Here is a 22,607-nt window from a genome sequence, read left to right on the forward strand (position 1 = left end):
GGTGTGATCTCTGTGCTCACACTAAACTCACACGCAAATAAACAGATTCACTGGTAGGGAGTTTTTGGTTCCCCAGGAAAGAAGCAAAAGAAAAGAAAAACAAAAACAATACAGAAATGATCCTCATATTTCAAAACACAGAAGACACTGTAAAGAAATCTGATCCCAGATCAGAAATGTGAAACGAATATAATTATATTGTATATTAATTCTAAAGCCTATGCTACTATTCCCAATTTTCATTATATCAGATGGGGGGCAGGGGAGCCTTTCTAATTAGGCATCTGTACAATGAGGCTTAGTGTTTGTTCAAGAAGATACAAGATCTGGCATTAGTTCCTAAAAGGCGTTCTTTTACAAAACCACAAGGGATTTTATAAAAATTACATTTCTAAACAACTGATTTAGGGATTGATTTAGACAGTTTGCAACAAGGGTCGCCACTACTGAAATGGGTTTTGCTGAAACGCACAGGGGAGACAAGCTAAGATTCAGATCAGCAGTATACGTACGCGTTCAGGATTCGCACCGAAGTAACTCAGACATGCAAACGGCTGACTGTACAAAGAAAAGGAGCATCAAAGGTGCTGTCACAAGCACACTTACACACTGCAACTGATGCGCGCAAAAATATGACTTCTTATTCTGAGATTATTTGCATAAAACTCCAGCATATATGAAATAAAAGAGACTGAAGCAGCCCCCTTCACACACCTCCAGCGCTGTTTCACAGCCTTAATCCCCCAGTAGGTCGCATGCCTTCTATAGGTGACCTATAGAAAGTATTGACTGAAAAACTCAAGTGTGGAAGGAGACAATTTTAATACATATCTGGGTTTATCTGACAATTCTAATACATATGTTGGTTATAGTGACAATTCTAATATCCATCTTGGTTAATGAATAAATAAAAGAAAATGCCATCTCCCTCACACACTCCTCAAAAACGCACACGCGCAGACACACGCGCACACACAGGCACTGGGTAATCCTGCATGCAAGCATACACACACTTGTACACACAAGGTGATACCCTGTGTGCACCCTCATACCACCATGCTTACACAGATGATCACTGAACACACACGCACACACACACACACACACACACACACACACACACACACACACACACACACACACGCACACGCACACGCACACGCACACGCACACACACCACACACACACACACACAAACACACGCCCATACCCCTTTTCCTCTCTTGGGAAGCATGTGGGCATATTCCCAATAAAACACCTTCTTAGCAGTAATAGGCCACTGTTCTCATTTCAGTGCTCCCAAAGGCCTCATGATAAATTTAGCAGACGTACAGTTCAGGCCTGCACTGTTCTGCTGTGGTTCCATTCTCTCTCTCGTCCCCGTCCCACCCCCCTTCTCCCTATCTCTCTCTCTCCATTTCTTTCTTTCTTTTTCATTTCTCTCCCTTTGTCTCCCTCTCGTTCTCTCTCTCTGTATCTTTATTAAGTCTCTAAATAAAACCAAAATCATGCTTGCTTAAAAAGAGTTCTGAGACAGTAACAGAGTACCCATAAGCAGATGTGAATCCAGTTCCGTTTATTCTGATGTGCTGAACAATGATAGCTGAAACTGACCCTGGACCAGTACCAACACCAGCAACGACTAGTTCCAAGGTCAGTGTGACTGGCATTAGAATACAAATTATATTATTAGACTATAAATGTCCAATATACAAATACATGGCACAACCATTAACAAAGCTGTCAGAATTGATTCTAATGGGGACAGGACAGTGCTGTCATTTAATGTACACTTTGTTCAAACAGCCGCTCTTTTGAGAAGGACCTTTCCCCCTGTATAAAGAACATTTTTAATTCTGTCCTCTGACTAAACTTAATCTGTTTACTTAAAGAGGGTTGAACTGAGCAGGTGTGAAAGTTAACAGCCAACAGCTGGTACTCAGGACAACAACCTTCATCTGAAGGACCAAAGATGCAGACACACACACACACACACACACACACACACACACACACACCCCTCAACAAAAATTCTCAAACATTGAATTGATGACAAAAAAAAAAAGGGCTGCCATATCCATTTTATTATATATATATATATATATATATATATATATATATATATATATATATATATATATATATATATATATATATATATATATATATATAATTTTAAATAAAAGGAAAATGCTATTTAATCTTGCTATACATGGTATTTTATACTTGCTTTAGTATTTGTTGATTTCACTTTTTCCCATTATTTAAAAAATTATCTAAAATGAGCTGAAATTATATATCCTATTTTATTAATACCAAACGGTCCTGCAACACAATTTTCAAATCTTGATTTTTTTGGCCAAGTCATTTGCTGATGGCGCCAGAAACTGGAGTTGCCTTTCTTCAGCTTTCTTCAGCTTCTCGCTCGCCTGTGGTTTTCACTTAGTCAAAACAGGAGGGTTTTTTGCTTTTGAGTTCCGTACAACATAAATTCGGTGGGTGGGGAAATTTTGTTTTCTTTATTTTGTGATTGATTCATAGTGCGTTCATTATTGACTCACACACTATTTTTGGAACCTTCATCAAAACATTTCTGCTTATGAGAAAAAAAACACACATTTGGCAGATAAAATCATATTAGATCATATTCAGTCCTTTCTTCCCGTAAAACAAAAACAAAACAAAACACAAAAAAAAAGCTAGCCGAATAATTAAGATTCTGATGCGAACTTCCGAGACCCACTGCATGCTAATTACCCAGAGTAACCACTCGCTTTGCTCGACGGATGAGGGAAACTCTTCCCTGTCAGACTGCAGTGTCCTCGCCTCCTCACTGGGAGGGACGTGCTATCCAAACCTAGCTGAACACCCAGTCCAACCTTGACCCGGTGCATTCCCAGTCACTTCAGCCTTCCCAACATAACACCAGCAAACCACAACACAGGGTATGATGTCAGACTCCGAAGTAAATACAAACACACTTGGCTTATGTTTTGTCTAAGGACTAATGGCAACCTTAAGAGATGGTGTTAACTGGGGAAAGAGAGGGAAACAGAGCAGTGTGGGGAAAGAGGGATGGAATGAAGGAAGAAAAGCGAGAGCGTGAGAAATACTGATAGGGTAACGGACAGTGAGGAGACCAGGTCTTGTTAGTTTTTAACCGATACCTTATTAAGGCTCACTTTTTTAAGCACTTCTGATCTGGGGTTAGAATGGGCCCACTGTGAAGGCTCACTGGGCTTTAGCACAGTCCTATGGGGTGAATAAGTGTTTAAATACAGCCGTTACATCTCCTTCTCAAAAGTGGGTAACGTATGGTACAGGGTGGCATGTTTTTGTGCACATGTTTATGCTGAACAGTAATACTACATTTGATTTGTGGAGCAACTTGAAATCGGTCTTGCCTGATGTGCACACGTTAGACAGAGAAAGCTAGGGCAGAAGGCAAAGAACTCTGGGGTTTTATTCTCATAGGTTTTTTTTCGCCCCGCTATATTTGAGAATATAGTGGATTAGAAGAATGTGCCTCTCTGGAATAGGAGATTATCCCCTTTTAACCTGACAAACAGCTGTATACATGGACACATAAGCTTTGCCCCGAAGGAAGGGGGAATCCCTCCAGCAAACATGCACAGCAGCGGGAAATATGATGGGAAGACAGAAAGACATGAGGGAACAGGAGAGATGAGGGGAGATGAAGGATGTGTGTGTGTGTGTGTGTGTATGTGTGTGTGAGAAAGACAGAGAAAGTGAAATTGTGTGAGTCAGGGGGACCTGGAGGTGGGCAAAATGTGGTGGCAAAAGAGCTCGGCAGGCCAGATGAGCCACGAGTCAACCCGGAACAAACATGCCGCGACTTCATCCTGGAGCACTCGCGCTGTCCCAGACGTGAGCTGCTCTTACATCATGACAGGACTCACAGAACATGGCTGGACAGCGTTCAGGGTGCTGGGTCGCCCCGTGGACACCGTCGGGGCAGACAACGACATAGCAGCCATGTAAGCTCTTCAGGCTGATCAGAGGAAATAAGTGTGCACACACATGCACACAGACACATACTTACGGCATAGTCTACTGGTTCCCAAATGAACCAAATGAGTCATATCCCTTAAGCAGTTATAGTGCTTGTGCCCTTGATGTCTTAACGTGATCGAAAACTCACAATTCACAACCACTGCAAAAAATCTACATCAGCTCCCTATATCGTGAAGGGCAGGCAACTTGAGCAAGCAAATTCCAAAGGACTTCAACCCTAAAAGGAACCCCCCCCCCCCCCCCCAAAAAAAGGTTCAAACAGCCAATGCTGACTGAGAGCTAGCAGGTGCCAGCTAGCATGATGCAAGTTATCACCATTCTTGTCTGGCATCTCCAAGTGAAACGTTGTTTTCTTTAACTCGAGCTGTCACTGTCACGGATGGACTTCTGAAAGAGTCTGGCTCGCTCTCTAGGACGTGGGTTTCCAGGGCTGGCGGCGAATCCATCGACAGCACCTGGTCGGGCTGGGCCTCGCTGCCTGCACCGGGTCCTTCTGGAGGCCCTGGCCGAGGTCCAGCGGAGCGCGGCACTAACGTGTTACAGCAGCACCGCGGTGCGTGTGTGTGTCGGGACTGTGCTGTGGTTTTAAGACAGCATGAAGAGGATAACGAGACAAATGAGAAAAGAGAGAGACTTCTGAACTGCATCAGGACCCATTGTGAGTGTGTGTGTGTGTGTGTGTGTGTGTGTGTGTGTGTGTGTGTGTGTAGGTACGGGGAGGGGTGAAATCTTTCAAGAAGGACATAATCGGTTGACCCCACTTGCCTTCACAGTCACTACAGATTGTTATGCTTTCGAGACACAGAGAAAAGTTACTGCAAAGAGAGAAAACAGAGGACATGCTTCCATGGTAACATACACGTGTCCACGTGTCCATATAGCAAATGACCCGTTTGCTTTTTTCTGCAAAACAACGGACTAGCAGTGCTATCAGACTGCCAAAACCAGTAGTTTTCAGCTAACATGAAGTGGTCTGCCCCACAAATTGTTCTGCATTGTTCATCTGCCTTCAGTGCACCACAAAGAGCACCTCTATGCACTGCACAAATGGAGGAAGTCATAAAAACCCATAAAAAAAGCCTTCTCCCTTTCCTTGGTCTTTAGGTGCACCACTGGTATCCTGGATACACAGCTAAGAATAATCCATTATATAAGAAGGGGAAGGGGTGTATTTAACTGTTGTTTAACTTTACATTTATACGAAAATAAAAAAAAGCTCGGCACAGATGTTTTGCGCATGTTTGGAAGACACTTCTTTTCTGGGCTGAGAACACAGCAGAAGATGCAGTCCACTGCCACTAAGGAAACAAACATGTTCCGCTTTTAGCCACTTTTAGCCAACAACATGTTCTGCTGGTGTGCCAGGCAGAAGCCACGAATAACTCATACTCGCGCAAAAATCCTGGGTGAGCAGTGTTCGTACATAACAAACCACTCCCAAACAAACAAACAAACAAACAAACAAACAAACAAGTGACCACTGTTCTACACCCCCAATCTAATCTTTGCATTTCTGCATGAGAGCATTTTTTTGGTTTGTTTGTTCGTTTGTTTACAGCTAAGAATGCATCACTATATCAAGGTGGCATCGAAGCCGCATGTCAGACCATCCTTTGGAGGCCTCTCCACCCATCATCCCGGTTGGAATCGTGCAGTTAACCACATCAGGGGTTCTTTTTTTTCCCTCTCTCTCTCTCTCCTTTTTTTTCTCCTTCCACGGAGAGGATGGACTATTTGAGAGGGTCTGCGAGTGTTGTTTCTAATTACCTATTTCTCCACTCCTGATCCTGTGGCGGGCATAATTAGTTACCTGGGGCTGCAATCCAATTTGACGTGATGACAAGAAAGTGATCCATGAAAAAGTAATAAGTTAAATCCAATTTCAGACTGCCTCTAATTAAATGCACATGGAACTAATGACTCCAACCCTAGCATTGCGGTGATAACCGTAATTAGCGAGGAGGGGAGTTGCACTCATTTCTCGTTCTCTCCTGCTCACTTGCTTTCACCCTGCTGTAGTTTTGGAGGTAAAGTGGCGCGGATTCCTTTTAATTACATGTGTCAGTTGTTCTGGCCGTTTGCTAGTGGCTGGAGACCAAGCGCGTGCGTTCTGCCTCGACTCCGGCCGCTCTGCACGACGGTTGCGTGCGCTCAGCCGCAGCCGGGTAAAGGCAGACAACAAAACTGAAATTAAACAAAACAAAAACAGATAAAAAATAAATCAATCCAAACCATTTAATGCCATTTCCCCCATTGTATTCATCACACAGGTCAGTTATCTTGCCATGGATCAATGATCCACGTGAGACTGCATTCTGCGGACACTAGGGACACCCTTGCTACTCCCAAAAAAGCAGCATACCGTGGTAACTGTCTTTCTTAGCCGTGTTTCACAACCTCAGGGTTACTGGCAACAAAATCTAGTTTGTTTGCGCATTCATTTCAAGCCACACTAAGTAATTCAAAAGGAGATTTTTCTCTCTCTCTACAAAGCACTCATTATTTGGATAATCATGTTCCACTGTTTCATTAAACAGCTCCACTTTAGAGTCTTAATTAAGAGGCTGCCGTATTACCAGGAGACTATGTAAACAATGTTCAGTGCTGATGCACACAACAGGCTGATTTGGTGATACGAGCAGAACACCAAACCCAGTTCAAGCAGAGGCTCAGGATGAAGGAGACCGCAGGAGGCAAAACCAGTGCCAGCATCTGAAGAGAACAAGGAAAAACAGATACAAGAATCTGACAAGAACGAGGTGAAACTGACATAAGAATCTGATGAGAATGAGGCGAAACCGAATCGAGAATCTGACGAGAAGGAGGCGAAACCGAATCGAGAATCTGACGAGAACGGGGCAAAACCGATGTGAGAATCTGACATGAACAAGGTGAAACTGACATGAGAATCTGACGAAAATGAGGCAAAACCTACGTAAGAATCTGACGAGAACGAGATGAAATTGAAATGAGAATCTGAGGAGAGAGCGATCACAGAGCAGATCAAGCCATTAACCAGGTGCTTAGCAAATAATGTGTGAAAGATACTTATCTGTGTTTGAAGTGAAGGAGAAACACACACACACAGGTTTCTTTTCACTGGCCTGAGTGACAGGTTGGCAGTGTTCTCAGTATTCATTAATAAATTATCATTTTAAATGTGGCCTTGCAACACCAGACTTTGCCAACTAGGCATGGGGGCGTGGCCACTGCCATCCTCCATCCAATGGCGCTGGTCTCCTCTGGTCACATCTTCCACACTGGCCGCCCACGGCTACTCAAGTCCAGATGCAATACACTCACGGAATGGTAAAGGTCAGCACAGCTACATTTCCATCCTTGCGTGACGCTCCGACACGTTGCTCCATCTATCTGACACAGGAGTTGTGTGCCCATTAAAAGTGTCCAGCCCTGGAGAGGTTCTAAGATGGGCCCTATAGGCACCAGTGTGCAGAAGTGGCACTTATTAATTAGCGAATATGCCCTGGAGTCGTTTGAGATTTTGCCGTGAAACAAACAACACCCTCCTTGTTCAAACAGAAAAAAGATCTGTGAGAGAGAGAGAGAGAGAGAGAGAGAGAGAGAGAGAGAGAGAGAGAGAGAGAGAGAGAGAGAGAGCCTGAAATGAGCATAAACATTGCATCAGATGCAGCGAGCTGGTCTTATTTTAAGAAAATTGCGGATGGGAAAATAAAGAGGGCCGGATTTGGTTTGCATGACAAAAGGCCTGAGAACAGAACGACTGGGAATGGCATCTGCTTTCTAGCCCTGCCTGTTGCTGTTGGATGGCTACATAACTGTGAGGTGTGTAGGGTGAAACAGAGACAGACAAGACACACAGAGAGAGAGTGTGTGTGTGTGTGTGTGTGTGTGTGTGTGTGTGTGTGAGAGAGAGTGAGAGAGACGGAAGGAGAGAAAGAGAGAAAGATGTGTGGTACCCTTAGATCCATTACTTTATCAGATCTGTAGGGTCTGAGGTAAAAACCCACTCATTCATGTTTTTAACACACACACAGAGTTTCTGTTAAACATACACACAGGCTGATAAAAAAAAGCTCAACATAGCCCCTAAACAGAAATCGCTAAGAACACGACGCTCAGATCTTGGCCTGCGGTTGATCACAGCTCCATTACGAATGCGGAGTGTAGCAGAGCAAGTCCTGGGTGGCTGTGTAGTAATGTGCTGTCAGCAGCACAGGGGCTGCCAGGCTTAATTTCCTGTTTATCTAGCACTGACTGGTACAAGCTGTGCCACCAACAGCACATAGAGAGCTCGACAAAATACCATCTACGTAGACAAACGCGTGCGTGCACACACGCACTTGTGAACGTGCACCCAAACAAGCCTCCAGCGGAGAGTATGCTATTTTTTTTCCAGAAAAAAAAACTAATCAATTCAACCAACCAATCAATCAATCAATCAAACCAATCAATTGCAGACACGCCCTCGTACCTGGAGCGCAGGCACCTTCTCACTGCTTTTGGGAGACTTGGTGGCTCCGCTTTGCTGCTGCTGGAGGAGAATCTGCCTCGCAACTTGTAGAGCCTGAAACAGGTTTAAAAAAAGAGAAAGAGAAAAATAGAGATGAGGGGAAAATGCTCACGGTAAAAAAAAAGTAAAAAGTAAAAAAAGTGTGGGGGTGTGGTTTTTTTTCTGTTGTGTTTCTGGGCTGAGGTGATCCCTTGGGAGTAGCCCTATATCTTTCACACGCAACAGATGTAACCCAAATGACGATGTACTCCCAGCTCACCAACAGAAAACAAAACAAAACCTGCACACAGTGCACCACCCCCATTTTCAATCGAATTTACATAGTTTCCTTTAGCTGCAAAGAGAGACCAATACTCTGTTGTTAAAAAAAAAAAAAAAAAAAACAGCTGGTGAGAGGGGAAAATAAAAAAGGGAAAAGCAAAAAACCAAAGAAGCCAAACTGATAAACAGCTAGTGAAAAATATTGTCTGCTGATATTGTACAAATAGAATAAACAGAGAGGAAAAATTAGAACACCCATCAGCTGCTGCTTATAATCTCTCACACCACTCTAGTTCTCCTGCCCTTATAGAACAAATAAAAGGTTTATTGCTGCTCCAAAGATCTGTTAAAGGACATGGCCTTCTGCGTGGAAAACAAAATACAGTGCAGTCACATGTTTATTGCCCTGGCTACCCCTCCACTCACCCACCCCTACGATAAATAATCAAACTTGCCATCCAGTACAAACAAAAAGTGCCGGTGCTGCTGGGAAAGGAAGAGGGGGGGAGGGGGGGAGGAGTCTAAGAAAATAAAGGGCCTTCAGGAAAACAGCACCACCAATACCAAGAAATGTGTACGACACGTTCCCACTGAGGCTGGACTCCTCTCACACCTACACCGGAGCAACATCTGAGTAAATAACCCGCTTCATTCTTTCCGTCGTCTGCACGTGCGTACGCCGATGACTCCCGCAATTAAACAAACAAACAGTCTCGGGAGTGCGCCTCGGAGTCCCGGAACTGCGCCGCCTCGCCGACACCCGCTGCCTCCTCTGCCACCAGTTGTTCGGTGTGGTTTGCTGCGTGTGCGTTTGTGCGTGCGTAGACATATTTGTTTATTTTTATTTATTTATTCATTACATTAATGGTCACCCAGGGTATTGTAATAAATCAGACGAAATGAGTCATGCGCTGGCCCTTGCTAGCTGCGATGTGGGAAAGGGTCAGTTGTGAACAGCAGGCGTGAAAGGCTTTTGCAGTAACTGCAGACCAGGTGTACATCATCCACACCACAAAGCAAACAGGAGTAGGAGTCAACCGAAAGGTGGTGGTGGTTGGCGGGGGGGGGCAAGAGGAGGTTCTGTGAGGAGTATGTCAGCAGTGGCAGTGTGTTTGAGAGTACTGAATGACTGTCATCTCTGTAATGTGACGTGGCTGCTGCATGCCCAGATGTTACACAGGCGAGCAACAAAATAACACTGTGGCCACTGGCTTCTGATACCGTTTGAAAGAGGTGACATGGGCCCTGCGAACATGTGCTGGGCTAGAATGTGGGCCTTGTTGTCTGAAGAGTTATTGAGCACTTGATTGCCAGATGCTACAACATTTTTGAAAGAGCATGCAAGATGTGTGGGACGTCCTCAAGGGGACGAGAGAGGGGTGATAAAAGAATAGCCAAAGCCAGCGAAAAAGAGAGCTAGCAGAAAACAGGAGGAGTTCTGTGAAAGAGATTTAGGGAGGGAGGGACTGAGGGGTTGCTATCTAGTCTAAAGCTGTATAAATAAGCTCAATAAAGAAGCTGTTGAGGCCAGGCACTTGGCTGGGACACACAGCTCTGTGTGTGTGTGTGTGTGTGTGTGTGTGTGTGTGATGTATGTGTGTGTGTGCGTGTGTGTGTGTGATGTATGTGCGTGTGTGTGTGTGTGTGTGTGTGTGTGTGTGAGAGAACTTCTCATAAACTGAGGCTTTGGGATGACATCATGAGGCAGGAATATGACCACAGGCTACAGAGGGGCCATTGCTGATTGTCAGGACTAACAGACATACAAGCACACACAAAATTCCATTCCAAATCAACAAAGACCAGCCACAGTCACACGTACGATACAGTAATATCGCACTGGAACGTTCATGCATGACTCATTCTACAGTAGTAATTTGGAAACAAACCACTTAAACCATTTCAAACTCAATGATCAAAATCTTCAGCAGCTTCAATTCTGTCCTAGTCTCTGCCATGCTCTATATTCTGGAAGGGTTTTTAGAGGGGACAATCCCCATGGCCACATTCACACTTTAAACCATGAGCAGTACTCTTAGTTCAGCATACAGCACTCAGATCTCTGGAGGGGGAAAAAATAAACAGCCTCATCAAATATACATGAGTAACATCAAACACTCTCGAATTTAGGTTACATTAGGGCATTTATGAATGTGAACTTGCATATGGTCCTTAGCTCATTTTTGGCTGCAGCAGGACTACAGGGGTTCGGTCACTTGCAGAAAGGCTGTGACAATCTGTTCATTTCATACTGTAAACTGGTCGTGTCACTTGCCAGCAGAGCATTCTACGAAAAACCAAGGTACAAGTTTTTGAGATATTTGTAATAATGATTTGTTTTTTTTCGCGAGCTGGAACAGAGTATAGTGGATAGGCCTACATTACCTGGCAGTCATGTTCACGAGCTATTTACTTCTTAAAAGTATGCCGTTTCTTTACGCAGAAAGTTTGAATGCCTTGGCGTACTTTGCACAGAACAGAACGACTGGATCAAGGATATTTGAGTCAACAGGATTTGATGGGGTCCGTAGCACTTACGGCTAAGGACATGAGGCACAGCGAGGTCTCAGCTTTTTAATTGCTTCATAGAGTTAACAGACCGAGTTGATCATTCGGGGATTACATGTTGTTAACCAACCCAAAGCTCCGCTATCCACCGCGCTTTCTTTCAAACAGACCATACACCACAAACAATGTGGCATTAGTAACAAATTACTTGTTTATAAAACAGTAAAAAAAAAAAAAAAAAAAAAAAAAAGATGCGTCCCCGTTGACTTCGACAGAAATAAAAAGCAATTAAGCAACAGACAGCTCAGGAGTAATTAAAGGACTGTCGGAATCAGAGGTAATGGCACGTGATGGGCTGAACTCGGCGATGGCGGTTACCGAGGTGAGCGCGAGCTCCAGGAGGACGGATGACTTGTGCTTTAACAACCCCCGCTCGAGCCGACTAGCAGCGTGCCAACACAGCGGCGCAGCAGCCCGTCGTGCGCTGTCACTCCAGTGTTTACACGGCGCATCCCCTCCCTCTCCGCCTGGGATTTGTCTTCTTTTGATCTCGCGAATCAGAGGTAGCGGTGGGTTTGATGGACGCGCGAGGCTAAAAGCGGCTCCAGTCGCGAGCGCGATAAACTGCCAAACGATGACAGGCTGCAGCGTCTGAAGGCGCGCTTAAAAAGAGGCGAACAGCGTGTTGCCCGGGCACTACAATAGCAAGCATCAAGAGACGTATTACAAACTGATCAGATACAAAAGCAGTTCAAAGTCGGGCAACGCTAACAGATGACTGGGTTGCAACCACAGAACTAGCAGGCCTTGCTTTGGCACCGGCCGATGCTAATCAAGCAAAATACATATTGATGACATTGCTGAGGATCAGAAGGGAGGAAAACACACTTATTAAAGTAAAAACAACAACAACAACCACCTAATTTCACAAAAGACGCAACAGTAGCTGTGTTCTGTGGCATAACAGTTGTTTGAGAATGATTCATGCGAATCATACAAAGAAAATCCGGCGCCTTGAGAATCCGTCATTAAAATTCCTCGTTAGGATTATTTGATGCTGGGGCCACGTCAACACGCGCGCGAACATACACACACGCGCCGAACCCTCCAGGTATTTCTGATTAGAAAACAGCCTCAAGGACCTGACAAGGCGCCCGTCTTATCGCTAACAAAGACAACACAATTTGCTATTCTTGTCATTCACGATCCCTTTTTCATATTTCATCTCAAATATGTTCAAAGTTCGCACCTCCCATTCCACCCCACATACCCCCCCCCCCCCCCCCAAACGCGCGCGCGCGCTCGCACACACACACACTTTTGCCTCAGTAAACATGGCTCTGGCATTGTCTACATCTGCTCTTCACACCATATTAGCGAGCAGAATCAGTGCGGGAGCTGTAACAACTCGTGTCCCAGGGCAGTATGCCTATGATAAGAGGGATATGCTGCATGCTGGATGTCTTCATATGTGAAAACACACACTGGGTTTCAACTATTTACAGACTTCAGGGGTCCCCGCTGCGGACGCTGCCCTCTGCCAGCTTCCCAAACCTTTTCTCCCCCCCCAAACATTTGCCACACGATGGGGGTGAGGAGGTGGGCCGCGCTTCCTAACCTCTCACCTCTCTCGCATTTTCCATTCTAGGGATTCAGAGAAAATGTCTGGAAAGGCATGTAGCGCAGAAAAGGGACTGCACAGAAACACACGCGGGATGCCTCTGAACGAAAGAGCGAGGAACAGCAAAAAAAAAATCATGGCAGTCAAGAAGGATAGAAACATGGAAAAACGAGATAATATAATGTACACAATACTCTTCTTCTAAAAGGAAATCACACCACGAAAAATGAGATGGGGGTTGTTTGTTCTGCTTTACGTCGGACTGCCTCTCCTCCTTTTTACTGGTGCTTCCCTCTCAGTGGCGGCGAGAACCTCGGATTTGAAACAGAGCCAAACAGTTTTGAGGCCCTAATTGGAAGGCGATGTGTGCGCAGGTGAAACCAGATCCCGGCGGCCATTTTGGAGAGGGGAAATGTTTACACAGTGGCAAGAGTTTATTAGGCTGGAGACCAAGGCTCTCCGACAGGGTGCAGGGAAAATATAGCTAATAGGTTAGTGCTTAATGTAGTCCTGCTCTATACAAACTCTCTCAGTCTCTGCGTTCAATCTCAGTGGGATTGGAGACCTATGTCTTAAATGTCAAGGTTATCGGCTTGAATTTCTGAATTCTTAGAACAAATTTTTTTGGCTAGTTAAGTTATGGGATGTTGTGTGTAGTCGCAATCATGGACAATGCACCCATAACTCTAATAACTCAGCAACTTCTAATAGCTCTCTTTCTCTTCCCATTCCAGCTTCTCCCTGGATTCACTTGGCTAAATTACACAGCACTTAGCAAATAAAAGATCTAGCTGTATTAATGCTGCTTGTTCTAGTGTGAGGTACTAGTTAGAGAGGCCTTGAATGTGTATATACAGCAGTACTTATATAGTAATGGAATCCTCTCACAGTAAGTGCCATTTTAATCGAAAAGCATGCGAACCAGACGTTCCTTTCATGCCGTGAGCAGCTAGGCATTAAGGATCATAGCTATTTATATTAATTGAGCCACCCCCAACACACACACACACACACTCATAACATACAGTTATCTGCAATGCAAAACAGGGCTTGCTGGATTTTTCAGTAAGTATATAATTAACGCTATTTCCAAAAAAGCCCCTTCGCATGGAAAACAGGCACCCGTGCTGAAACCCGGCGCATTACAGGCACACAGAGAACCGCTCTTCATCCTCTGTTTAGATTTCCAAACTAATTCGTGTTGAATACATAAATAAATCAATGGTTTATACCCACTCCAGACCATTACACTACCACTCCTCAACTGCACTTTTCAACTGATCTATTAATATTTATGACAACACCAAACATTTCAAATCACCACGTTTAAACAATATAAAGTTCAGCGTGCAATTACGTAAGCTGTGAGCCGACTTTGGTTAAAAACAGACGCTGCCCTAAATAGCATGCAATATTCAGACCTGACAAATGGTTTTCCCTAGGAGGAGAAAAAAAGAGATACAAAGTGATAATGATGGAGAAAGAGAGCAAGGCAGAGAGAGAGAGAGATATGTTGTGGTATAAGGGTATTTACGGGTGAGTGTGTGTGTGTGTGTGTGTGTGTGTGTGAGAGAACCGTGGAGTGAAGCTGTTGAAGGAGAGATGAGAAAGGAGTGCTGGGGGCTTGTGAAGGAGTAAATGGTGTGCTGCTCTGTGACTGGTACACACGTCACCCTGGGAGGTCAGAGGTCAGAGGTCAGCTCAACTCAACTAAGAGGCATCACGGACCATGGTTTCACAGGGTATTGGGGCTGTTTGTTTGGATTCCACAGTGCTGCCTGACCTGTGACTTAACAGCAGATAGCAAAAAGAGGGGCTCCTTTCACAGGGCCAGCTGTGGACAGACATACACAAACATGCATTTGTACATAGATCAGGGGAAGGGCAGCACACACGCACACGCAAAGCTCAATGAGAAGCACTCTGACACACAGTCATGCACCCATACAATGACCAACAAAATGCCAAGAGAGCAACCCCCCCCCCACACACACACACACACTCTCTCTCTAACTTACTCTGATCTAACAAAGAGCTACTACAGCATGAAGGCTTGTCCCATCACCGTGGGCTTAATTGAATTCGGGAGGTGTTTATTAATCCTTTACTGGGCCGTGAAGGCTGCAGCGGCCTGGTGATACGCGCGTCAAGAGCGTCAGCGGTGTGCCGCCTCACCTCGCCTTACCTCGCCCCGGCCCTCTCTTCCACGTCAATTACACCTCTCGACTTCGGAGACGCCGCTGAGGAATCAGCCGTAAAGCCATCCGTAAAAGCCATCCGCATTAATACTCCATTGTGCATCTGCTGCTGCCGGTAATTAAGGAAGTAAATGACTCATAAGAAGGGGACGCATTAGCCGAAGGGAATGAGGGGAGAGGGGGGAAAATGCAAAGGGGAAGCGAGCGGAGACAGACACGTGGCGATTCCTCTACGGGCGATCGCATCGGAGCGATTGGGAGGGGTCTCAGGGCGGTCAGGGGACGGCAGAGGAGAGGCCAAGCGGACTGCTGCCAAAGGCAGGACGGGGCAGAGAAAGGAGAGGAAGCGAGGGAACAATGCAAGCGGAATGGCCCGACGCACGCTAGCCCGAGCGTGCCCGTGAACGCTTTTACGTACACGCTCACACACTTTCCTGTGCTTTCCCTTTCCTTGTGCACGTGCAACGGCCAGGGATACCCGATCCTTCCACGTCCTGGTCCAGTGCGGCCACGCGGTGCGGGGCCTTGCCAATGGAGCAGAGTGCTCAGATTAAGCTCAGGACAGAGCAGGGAAAACCTTCTACGTTCCCATAGTGATTGCACTTTTGTTTGAGGGGTTGCATCAGGGTTGCTTTTTTTTTTTTTTTTTTTTGGGTGAGAACAAAAGTTTTTTTTTTCCTACGGTGCTCGAGAAGGGCGCTTTCAAACGCAGCATTGACCTGGTAATATGAAGGGCCTTATTAAGCGCGAAACCTAGAACTCCCCCCACCCACCTCCACCCCCTGTACGGATTAGTCTGATCTTTCTCCCCCTTCGTCAATACTTGCAAAGTGGTGAGCTGGTCTGAGAGTTGCATGCTGGTTTTAGTAAACCTGGCACACCCTTTGATTGGCTTTGAATGTAGATGCAACGAGGGCATGAAGGGCAATCAATGACTTCTAACGCGCTTTTAAGAATACTCACGAACTACGAGTCAAAGACGGAACTGCAGCTCCAACTAGAAACGTTAACTTGCCTTCTCAATTTGTCCACAATTTGGTCTGCACTTTAGAGTGAACTGTTAACTGTATGACTTTGATGTAAGGCACTACTTTACATAGGAGCACATGCTAGTAAAAGCAGGTGCACAAATGCAAACACAAACAAGTTCACGTCTCACATACACACACACACACACACACACACACACACACACACACACACACACACACACACACGCACACACGGCATTCCATCAATCCCTTTGTTATCTTTACAGAATGTTTCTTGGGCCAGTCCAACCTCGTCATGTTGAAGTGGTGTGTGTGTTGTGTTGTGTTTGGCAGAGGAACAGTCGTGCTGTTGAGATCCCTATGACTTTAGACACGAGGCACTGGGGAGAGGATCTCTCACCATGCTGTGGCCGGAGCGATTGGGCACGCTTCGGGATTGAGTTGCAGGATGAGATGAAGCTCTATGGGAATAACAACTTCTGCTGAAGTCATTCAGCCTGGGTAATGTGATCCGAGAGAGAGAATGAGAGCGAGAGAGAGCGCGAGAGAGAGAGAGAGAGAGAGGGGGAGAAAGTATGGAAAGAAAAAACAGATTGCTTTTGTCTTAAATCAGACTGACCTCCGAGATCAAGATATACCACCCTTCCTCCACCCACCCCCAAAAAAACAAGAAAAAATAAAAGAAACAAAAATTGTTTTTTTTTTGTTTTTTTTCCTCGCCTCTGAGTCATCCGCTGTCTAAACAACAACCGGCCATCTGAGCATCGCACCAAGACCCTTTGACGCCATCAATTCCATGAGGTTCGGGAGGGGGGAGCTGTGGACCCCATCACGCCCCCTGCTGATGTCATGCTCAGCGGTGAAATTAAGAGTTACGTGCCACAGCTTTAAGGCATCTCGCCGTGCACCCCGATGACGATATTAAACGGTTCCGAACATCATAGGATTCCACTCCAGTGGGGAATTCAGGAGACGCGCAGGCTTTGATTCGGTTTGATTGCTGATTAATGCTCCCACTGTAAGTGGCTTTAGTGAAAGTGCACGGATTTCCCGTGAACACTCTTTCGCAGCTCTCCGGGAGCTTCAGCACTTGCATGGCATGTGGCTGGATCACGGTTCATCTATGTAAATGCATTTGGGCCTGCAAACTTGGGCATCCCCTCCTCATCTTCCTCCCTTTCCACACACACCTACTCTTCATTTGCAGCCTCTCTCCATCTCTCTCTCTCTCACACACACACACACACACACACACACACACACTCCATTTACCCTCTCATTGCCCTTCTCTCTAGCCCAGAAAAAGAGCGTCACTCTCAGTGAATGAGACAAACATAAAGTGAGGGGAGGAGGGGCAAACAACAAGCTCGGCAGGAAGCAAGGACACGACGTCCATGGAGCGGAGAGGAGGCGAAATGACGGACTGCTGTTCACCTCCATTAGCCGCCAGGCAAGGGGGGGGTGTGGGGTGAAAGAGAGAGACATCCAGGAGCATACGACCTGTGAAGAATCAGAGAGATCCTTTAAATCCCGGCCCAGGCACTGCTGCATTAATTCTAGAGGAACTGTAATCTCTCGAGCAAATCAAATTACTCTCATTAACTGGGCAAGAAAACTGCCTCGGTAATAAGTGTGTATAAAAAAAAAAAAAAAGTATTTATTACCAATAATCACCCGTTTAAAATGAAGCCACGCTGTCGACGGCTTTTATTTTTTGCTGATTAAGTGTAAAAATGAGAAACAGGAAAGGGCATTTGTGCCAGCACACTCCCTTACGTAGTCGCGCGCGCGCACGCACTCACACAGACGGACACACACACTCATAGTGGGGGAGTGTATCTGGCAAGATGATGCCGTGATTAAGGTTAAAAGAATAGGGGCCATATAAGCTTTAAGGAGGTTTTTGTGCAGGCAAGCGTGACAGAACTGGAGCCAATCTCTGGCCAATCCAGTGCTGTCTAGTTAACACAGCAGAAATGTGACATTCTCCTCTTTAATAACGGCTGACAGCATCTAGGGGTAATTTCCTTAAAAATAAAACCAATTAATTACATCAGAAATGTTAATGGAAAAAATATATCAAAGGAGAGATAAATATGATTTGGCTCCATAAAATCAATTAATAGGAGAGGTCAGCGCGCCGTTCATTTGCGAGATTACCGTAATTACCTATTTTTCTTTTCCTCATTTACTGCTTCGTTCATTTGGGACCTCAGCACTGTCCCTCGTATCCCAGTGGAACAAACAGAGGGGGAAAGAGAGAGAGAGAGAGAGAGAGAGAGAGAGTAGAGCTGGCCTAAATTAATATCTCGAGCCACACAAAGTGTGCACATTAATACCATGACCAGATATTAATTAAATTTCTTATTGCATACTGCTAGATGGTATAACACTTTATTCCTGTGATGATAGCTACCTCTTCATTGAATGGTCTGATTGAATTTACTGTAGCATTTTGCAAATAATTTTCTGGAGCTTAAAGTTTAAGAAAGGATGTGATTTGAGGAGATACTTAAACCACACCAATCATTTATCATGTTATATGAGATAAAATATCTAGGGCCTTGAGTGCCGATACATTTATACCTAAAGGGAAGATTTTACACCTAAATGTAATCTTTATTCACTGTACTTGAGATGCATGATGTAATTTCACCTAAAAAGAAAATACAATCATTTAATGCACAAACATACTACTGAATTGTGTCAAGTTATACCTACGTAAACAAACTGACGAAGGAGAAAATGAGAAAACACATGAGTATATTAATGCAGATTTCTGTAGTAATGAGTTTCATTGTAATCAATAATTAACTGCCTCACTGTTTTGTGCAAAATCCTTGTTAATTACTTTGCATACAAACATTTGAAAATTAACGAAATGTTTGTTTTTAGGAATGCTTTGAATAGGCTACTATGGAGACTTGGATAACCACACCAATTCGATTTTCTCCTCAGTTTATTCTTAAGTCGATCTGGGTTCAAACTTCAGAGAAAATACGGACCGGATAGCTCTCGCCTTATGATGCGCATGGCACGGAACTGAGCCCTCCGTCGGCCGCGAGCCCAGTGGAAAGAACGGGCACGAAGGCGGAATCCGTTAACGCTACGTGTGCGAGACAAGAGTGCGCCGCTTCACTGCTTAAACAGAAACAAGCGGGCGGCCGATTGTTTTGTTTTTTTTCACCCCCTCGCTCTTTCACGCTGATGATAAATGATGCAGGCGTATGGTGTGCAGTCGTGAAGGTGTTTAGAGATTAACGAGCGGGTTAGCGTGTTTAGCATGCAGCTACTTCAGTGAGACCCGATGCTAAGTATCACATAAACACTTTATAAACGGTGGGTTGGAAGGATAATTATTTTGATTGCGGGCTCTCGTGAAGCTCCCCTACTTCAACATCTGTTTGAAATATGGGCTGAGGCGCTTGTGAGGGTGGCTGCCTGACTGTGTGTGTGTGTGTGTGTGTGTTTCTGGCTCAGGCGGCACCTACACACATTCATACCCTCACTCTTTCTCTCCGTCTAACCCGTTGAGTCAGCTGAATGGAGCTCAGGGTGCACCTGCACCTGCAAGGTGAGGTGGGGACCAGTGCGCTCAGCACCAGGGGAGTGTGGGATAGCTGGAGGCCCGCCGTACAGGATGCGTGCTGCCGGGACATCCTCACTGCCTCATCCTGCTGTACAGTTACATCGATGCGGGTTCACTGAAAATGCTAATGACGTAATAGGGTGAAGTCAAAAGAAGTGCGTAATTAGCTTTGTACAAATCGAGCCCTGTAATTGGCGGTTATTTTCTGTCATTCACCCAGCATCACGGCGTGTGGGCTAGGCCTCTGCATAGTGGCCCTTGATTACATGTATGGGGAACAATTAACCTATCAAAGGGAATTTCAGCATTGCGCAGGTTCTAGAAAATGGAACATGGACTAACAAAGCGAAACTTACTGACTTAGTTTCCGCAGTTTTCCAGGTTTGTGTATGTGTGTAGAGCATACCTCTGCAATGTACGCTGTCTTTGAGCATACTGAAAATCTCATGATTAGCAGCCTGAAGCACTGATCTCTGATCAGCCAGCGAGCATCCCCCCGGGGCTAGGGAACACAGCGTATCCCAGTTTAGTGGAAGTGAATCAAGAGGGGACCATCAAAGAGAAGAGTGGTGTGGGTGTGTGTGTGTGTGTGTGTGTGTGTGTGTGTGTAGAGTCAATGACCACGAGAGAGAGGGAAGGATGATAGAAACACACACACACACACACACACACACAAATCATGTCCCCTTGTCCCCTCCATTTTCAGACACAGCGCCTCCCAGTAGAGTAGGAGCCGGAGGACGGGAGCTGTCACTCCCCATTAGGGCTGCGGAACCCAAATGCTGGTTTCCCCACATCCCCTTGTCTTTCAATCCCTCCCACTATCCTGCCCCACATCCCCTTCTCCCTCCCTCTATCCTTTTCGGCATACCCTTCTCCCTCCATCCCCCCCTCTGTCTCCGCATCCTTCTCTCCGTTCCTTTCCCTCTCTCAACCCAAAACCAAACAAAGCAATACCCTCCAAAAAGAGGAGATTTTAAAGGAGCCTATAAGATGATGGACGATAATTTTATCTTCTCTAGCAGCAACACACATAATTAAAATACTGGGCAAAGAACTAGAGGAGCAGGCGCGATCCTATCATATATCAGCCGATCTGCTCTGAAGCCTCTCCCCCAAAACTCCCCATTTAACACACCAGGCCATCAGCATTAGGTGAAACTGACTTCAGGTCAGTTAGGCTCATAGGCACCTAATTACAGCCTACAGGATTTATTTTGTCTCTACCGTCTATTCTAATCTACTGCATCGGGGTCAGTGGAGTGGCCCCTGAGCTTTTAATACAGCAGGTTGTCTTGTGTGTCTCACCAAGGTACAGTCTAACAAGGGAGTGAAGTATTTGCGCCAGCAGAAGAGTCTCTCTCTACCCAACTCCCTCTCTCCACACACACACACACACACACACACACACACACACACACACACACACAAACAAACACCCTCTTAGCTGGGATCGTGGCCCACTGTGTTCCTGAGCCCTGAAGGGATGCTCAGTGACTGATCAGAAAGACTTGCAGTCAGTCCTATTTATCCATGCGCTTTATCTTTTCCTTTGACAGGCCAAATCAATCAATCCCTGCACCGCCAGACCAGCCCGGCTTTGGCATTCCGGGCACGGCGTGCGCACTACAGACCAGCTGCTCGGCAAGAGTTACCTGAACCAAATTGGATCAACAAGCCCCAGCTCCCCTTGTACCGTTGCAATCTGAGATGAAGATGATATTAGGAGGAAGAGAGGAAAGTGATAAAGATGAGAGAGAGAGAGAGAGAGAGAGAGAGAGAGAGAGAGAGAGAGAGAGAGAGAGAGAGAGAGAGAAACTACAGTAGGCTCGGGCCATCGTCTTAAAGTCATAGCGCATAATGTTTTTTGAATTGTATGTGTTTGTGTTAACTTTAAAACGGAACAAATTTAGCTTAATTATCCAACACTCTCTTGGGTGACTCAGAACTGACCCATTCATTCCAGAAACAACCTGACGCATGAGCTGACTGTCTATATGAGATTTTTTTTTTAAAGCATATGAGTTCTATTTCTAAGGACATGGACATATGTCCTAATTTATAAGGCGAGTTCCTATGGGCTAAAATCCCAATGATAAGAAAGAATGGCCTAAATCAGACAACCACGGGCATATTCTCTACTCTACCGTACACATTATTACTAACCAATTAAGCAGACATCTCTGATCCGTACAGCCGCGCTCCTTTCTTCTCGCTTTCAAACAAGCCTTATTAAAAAGTAACGCACATGTACGCAAGTTTTACAAGGCTACAAAATTTGCATTTTCCAATGGAGGAAAAACAAATACAGCGCTGTTTCTGCAGACGCGGAGCTGCTCGCTACTATGCGTTAATGGTCGCATGAAAGATTTGAAGAACAAACCTTGTTTTGCAATTTTCCCCTCGCTGCCCTACAGATATTTTACATTATTCAATCCAAAATACCATCTTTCTGATTCAAACTTTCTTTTTTATATATTTTAATGTTTAATAGGGGCCCTTGGCTATCTATGGGCGCAATTATTAGATATCCGCAGAGAGAAATTGAAAAATTAATCATACGCTCAACATCGCACTCGCACTGAAACATAGGAAACGGCTGGCGCTTGATTCCCAGCCTCGGCGCACTCCGGAGGGCTGGTGAAGGAGACGCGCCGAAAACAATCGCATTAACATCGCAATTAAGAGATTATTTACTTCTGCTGCTCTTCGCGGCGCTGATTTGAATTGGCGCGCTGTGGGACACAAGGCTGAGGCGTGACAATAGTGATCTGTGAAGACGAGCGATCGCCACCTTAACACCCCAATTGATATAGGGGGAAAAGTATAGCGGCATTACAGGAAGTTTTGCTGATAAGTGAAGACATTAGGGAAATTACCCACAGAGCCCTCCGCCTGCTCCGTTCTCCGT

The 22,607-nt window shown here is 45.4% G+C and overlaps 1 protein-coding gene across 8 annotated transcripts in view; it reads right to left on the minus strand.

The window, feature by feature from the left end:
• The window catches only part of foxp1b (forkhead box P1b), a 133,646-nt gene that overhangs the window by 42,694 nt on the left and 68,345 nt on the right, over positions 1–22,607 (minus strand). For 7 of the 8 annotated variants that reach the window (XR_014124571.1, XM_035524649.2, XM_035524655.2 and 4 more), the window contains one exon: positions 8,489–8,581. Coding sequence is in view for 6 of the 8 variants with exons in the window: in XM_035524649.2 (XP_035380542.1) it covers positions 8,489–8,581 (93 nt within the window). In the remaining 2 variants the exon portion in view is untranslated. Of the gene's footprint in view, positions 1–6,611; positions 7,585–8,488; positions 8,582–22,607 lie in introns of all 8 variants that reach the window. The other variant, XM_081717832.1, reaches the window with a different exon arrangement.

This window comes from Electrophorus electricus, chromosome 7, assembly GCF_041902795.1.
Source record: "Electrophorus electricus isolate QZ-2024a chromosome 7, ASM4190279v1, whole genome shotgun sequence".
NCBI lineage: Eukaryota > Metazoa > Chordata > Actinopteri > Gymnotiformes > Gymnotidae > Electrophorus > Electrophorus electricus.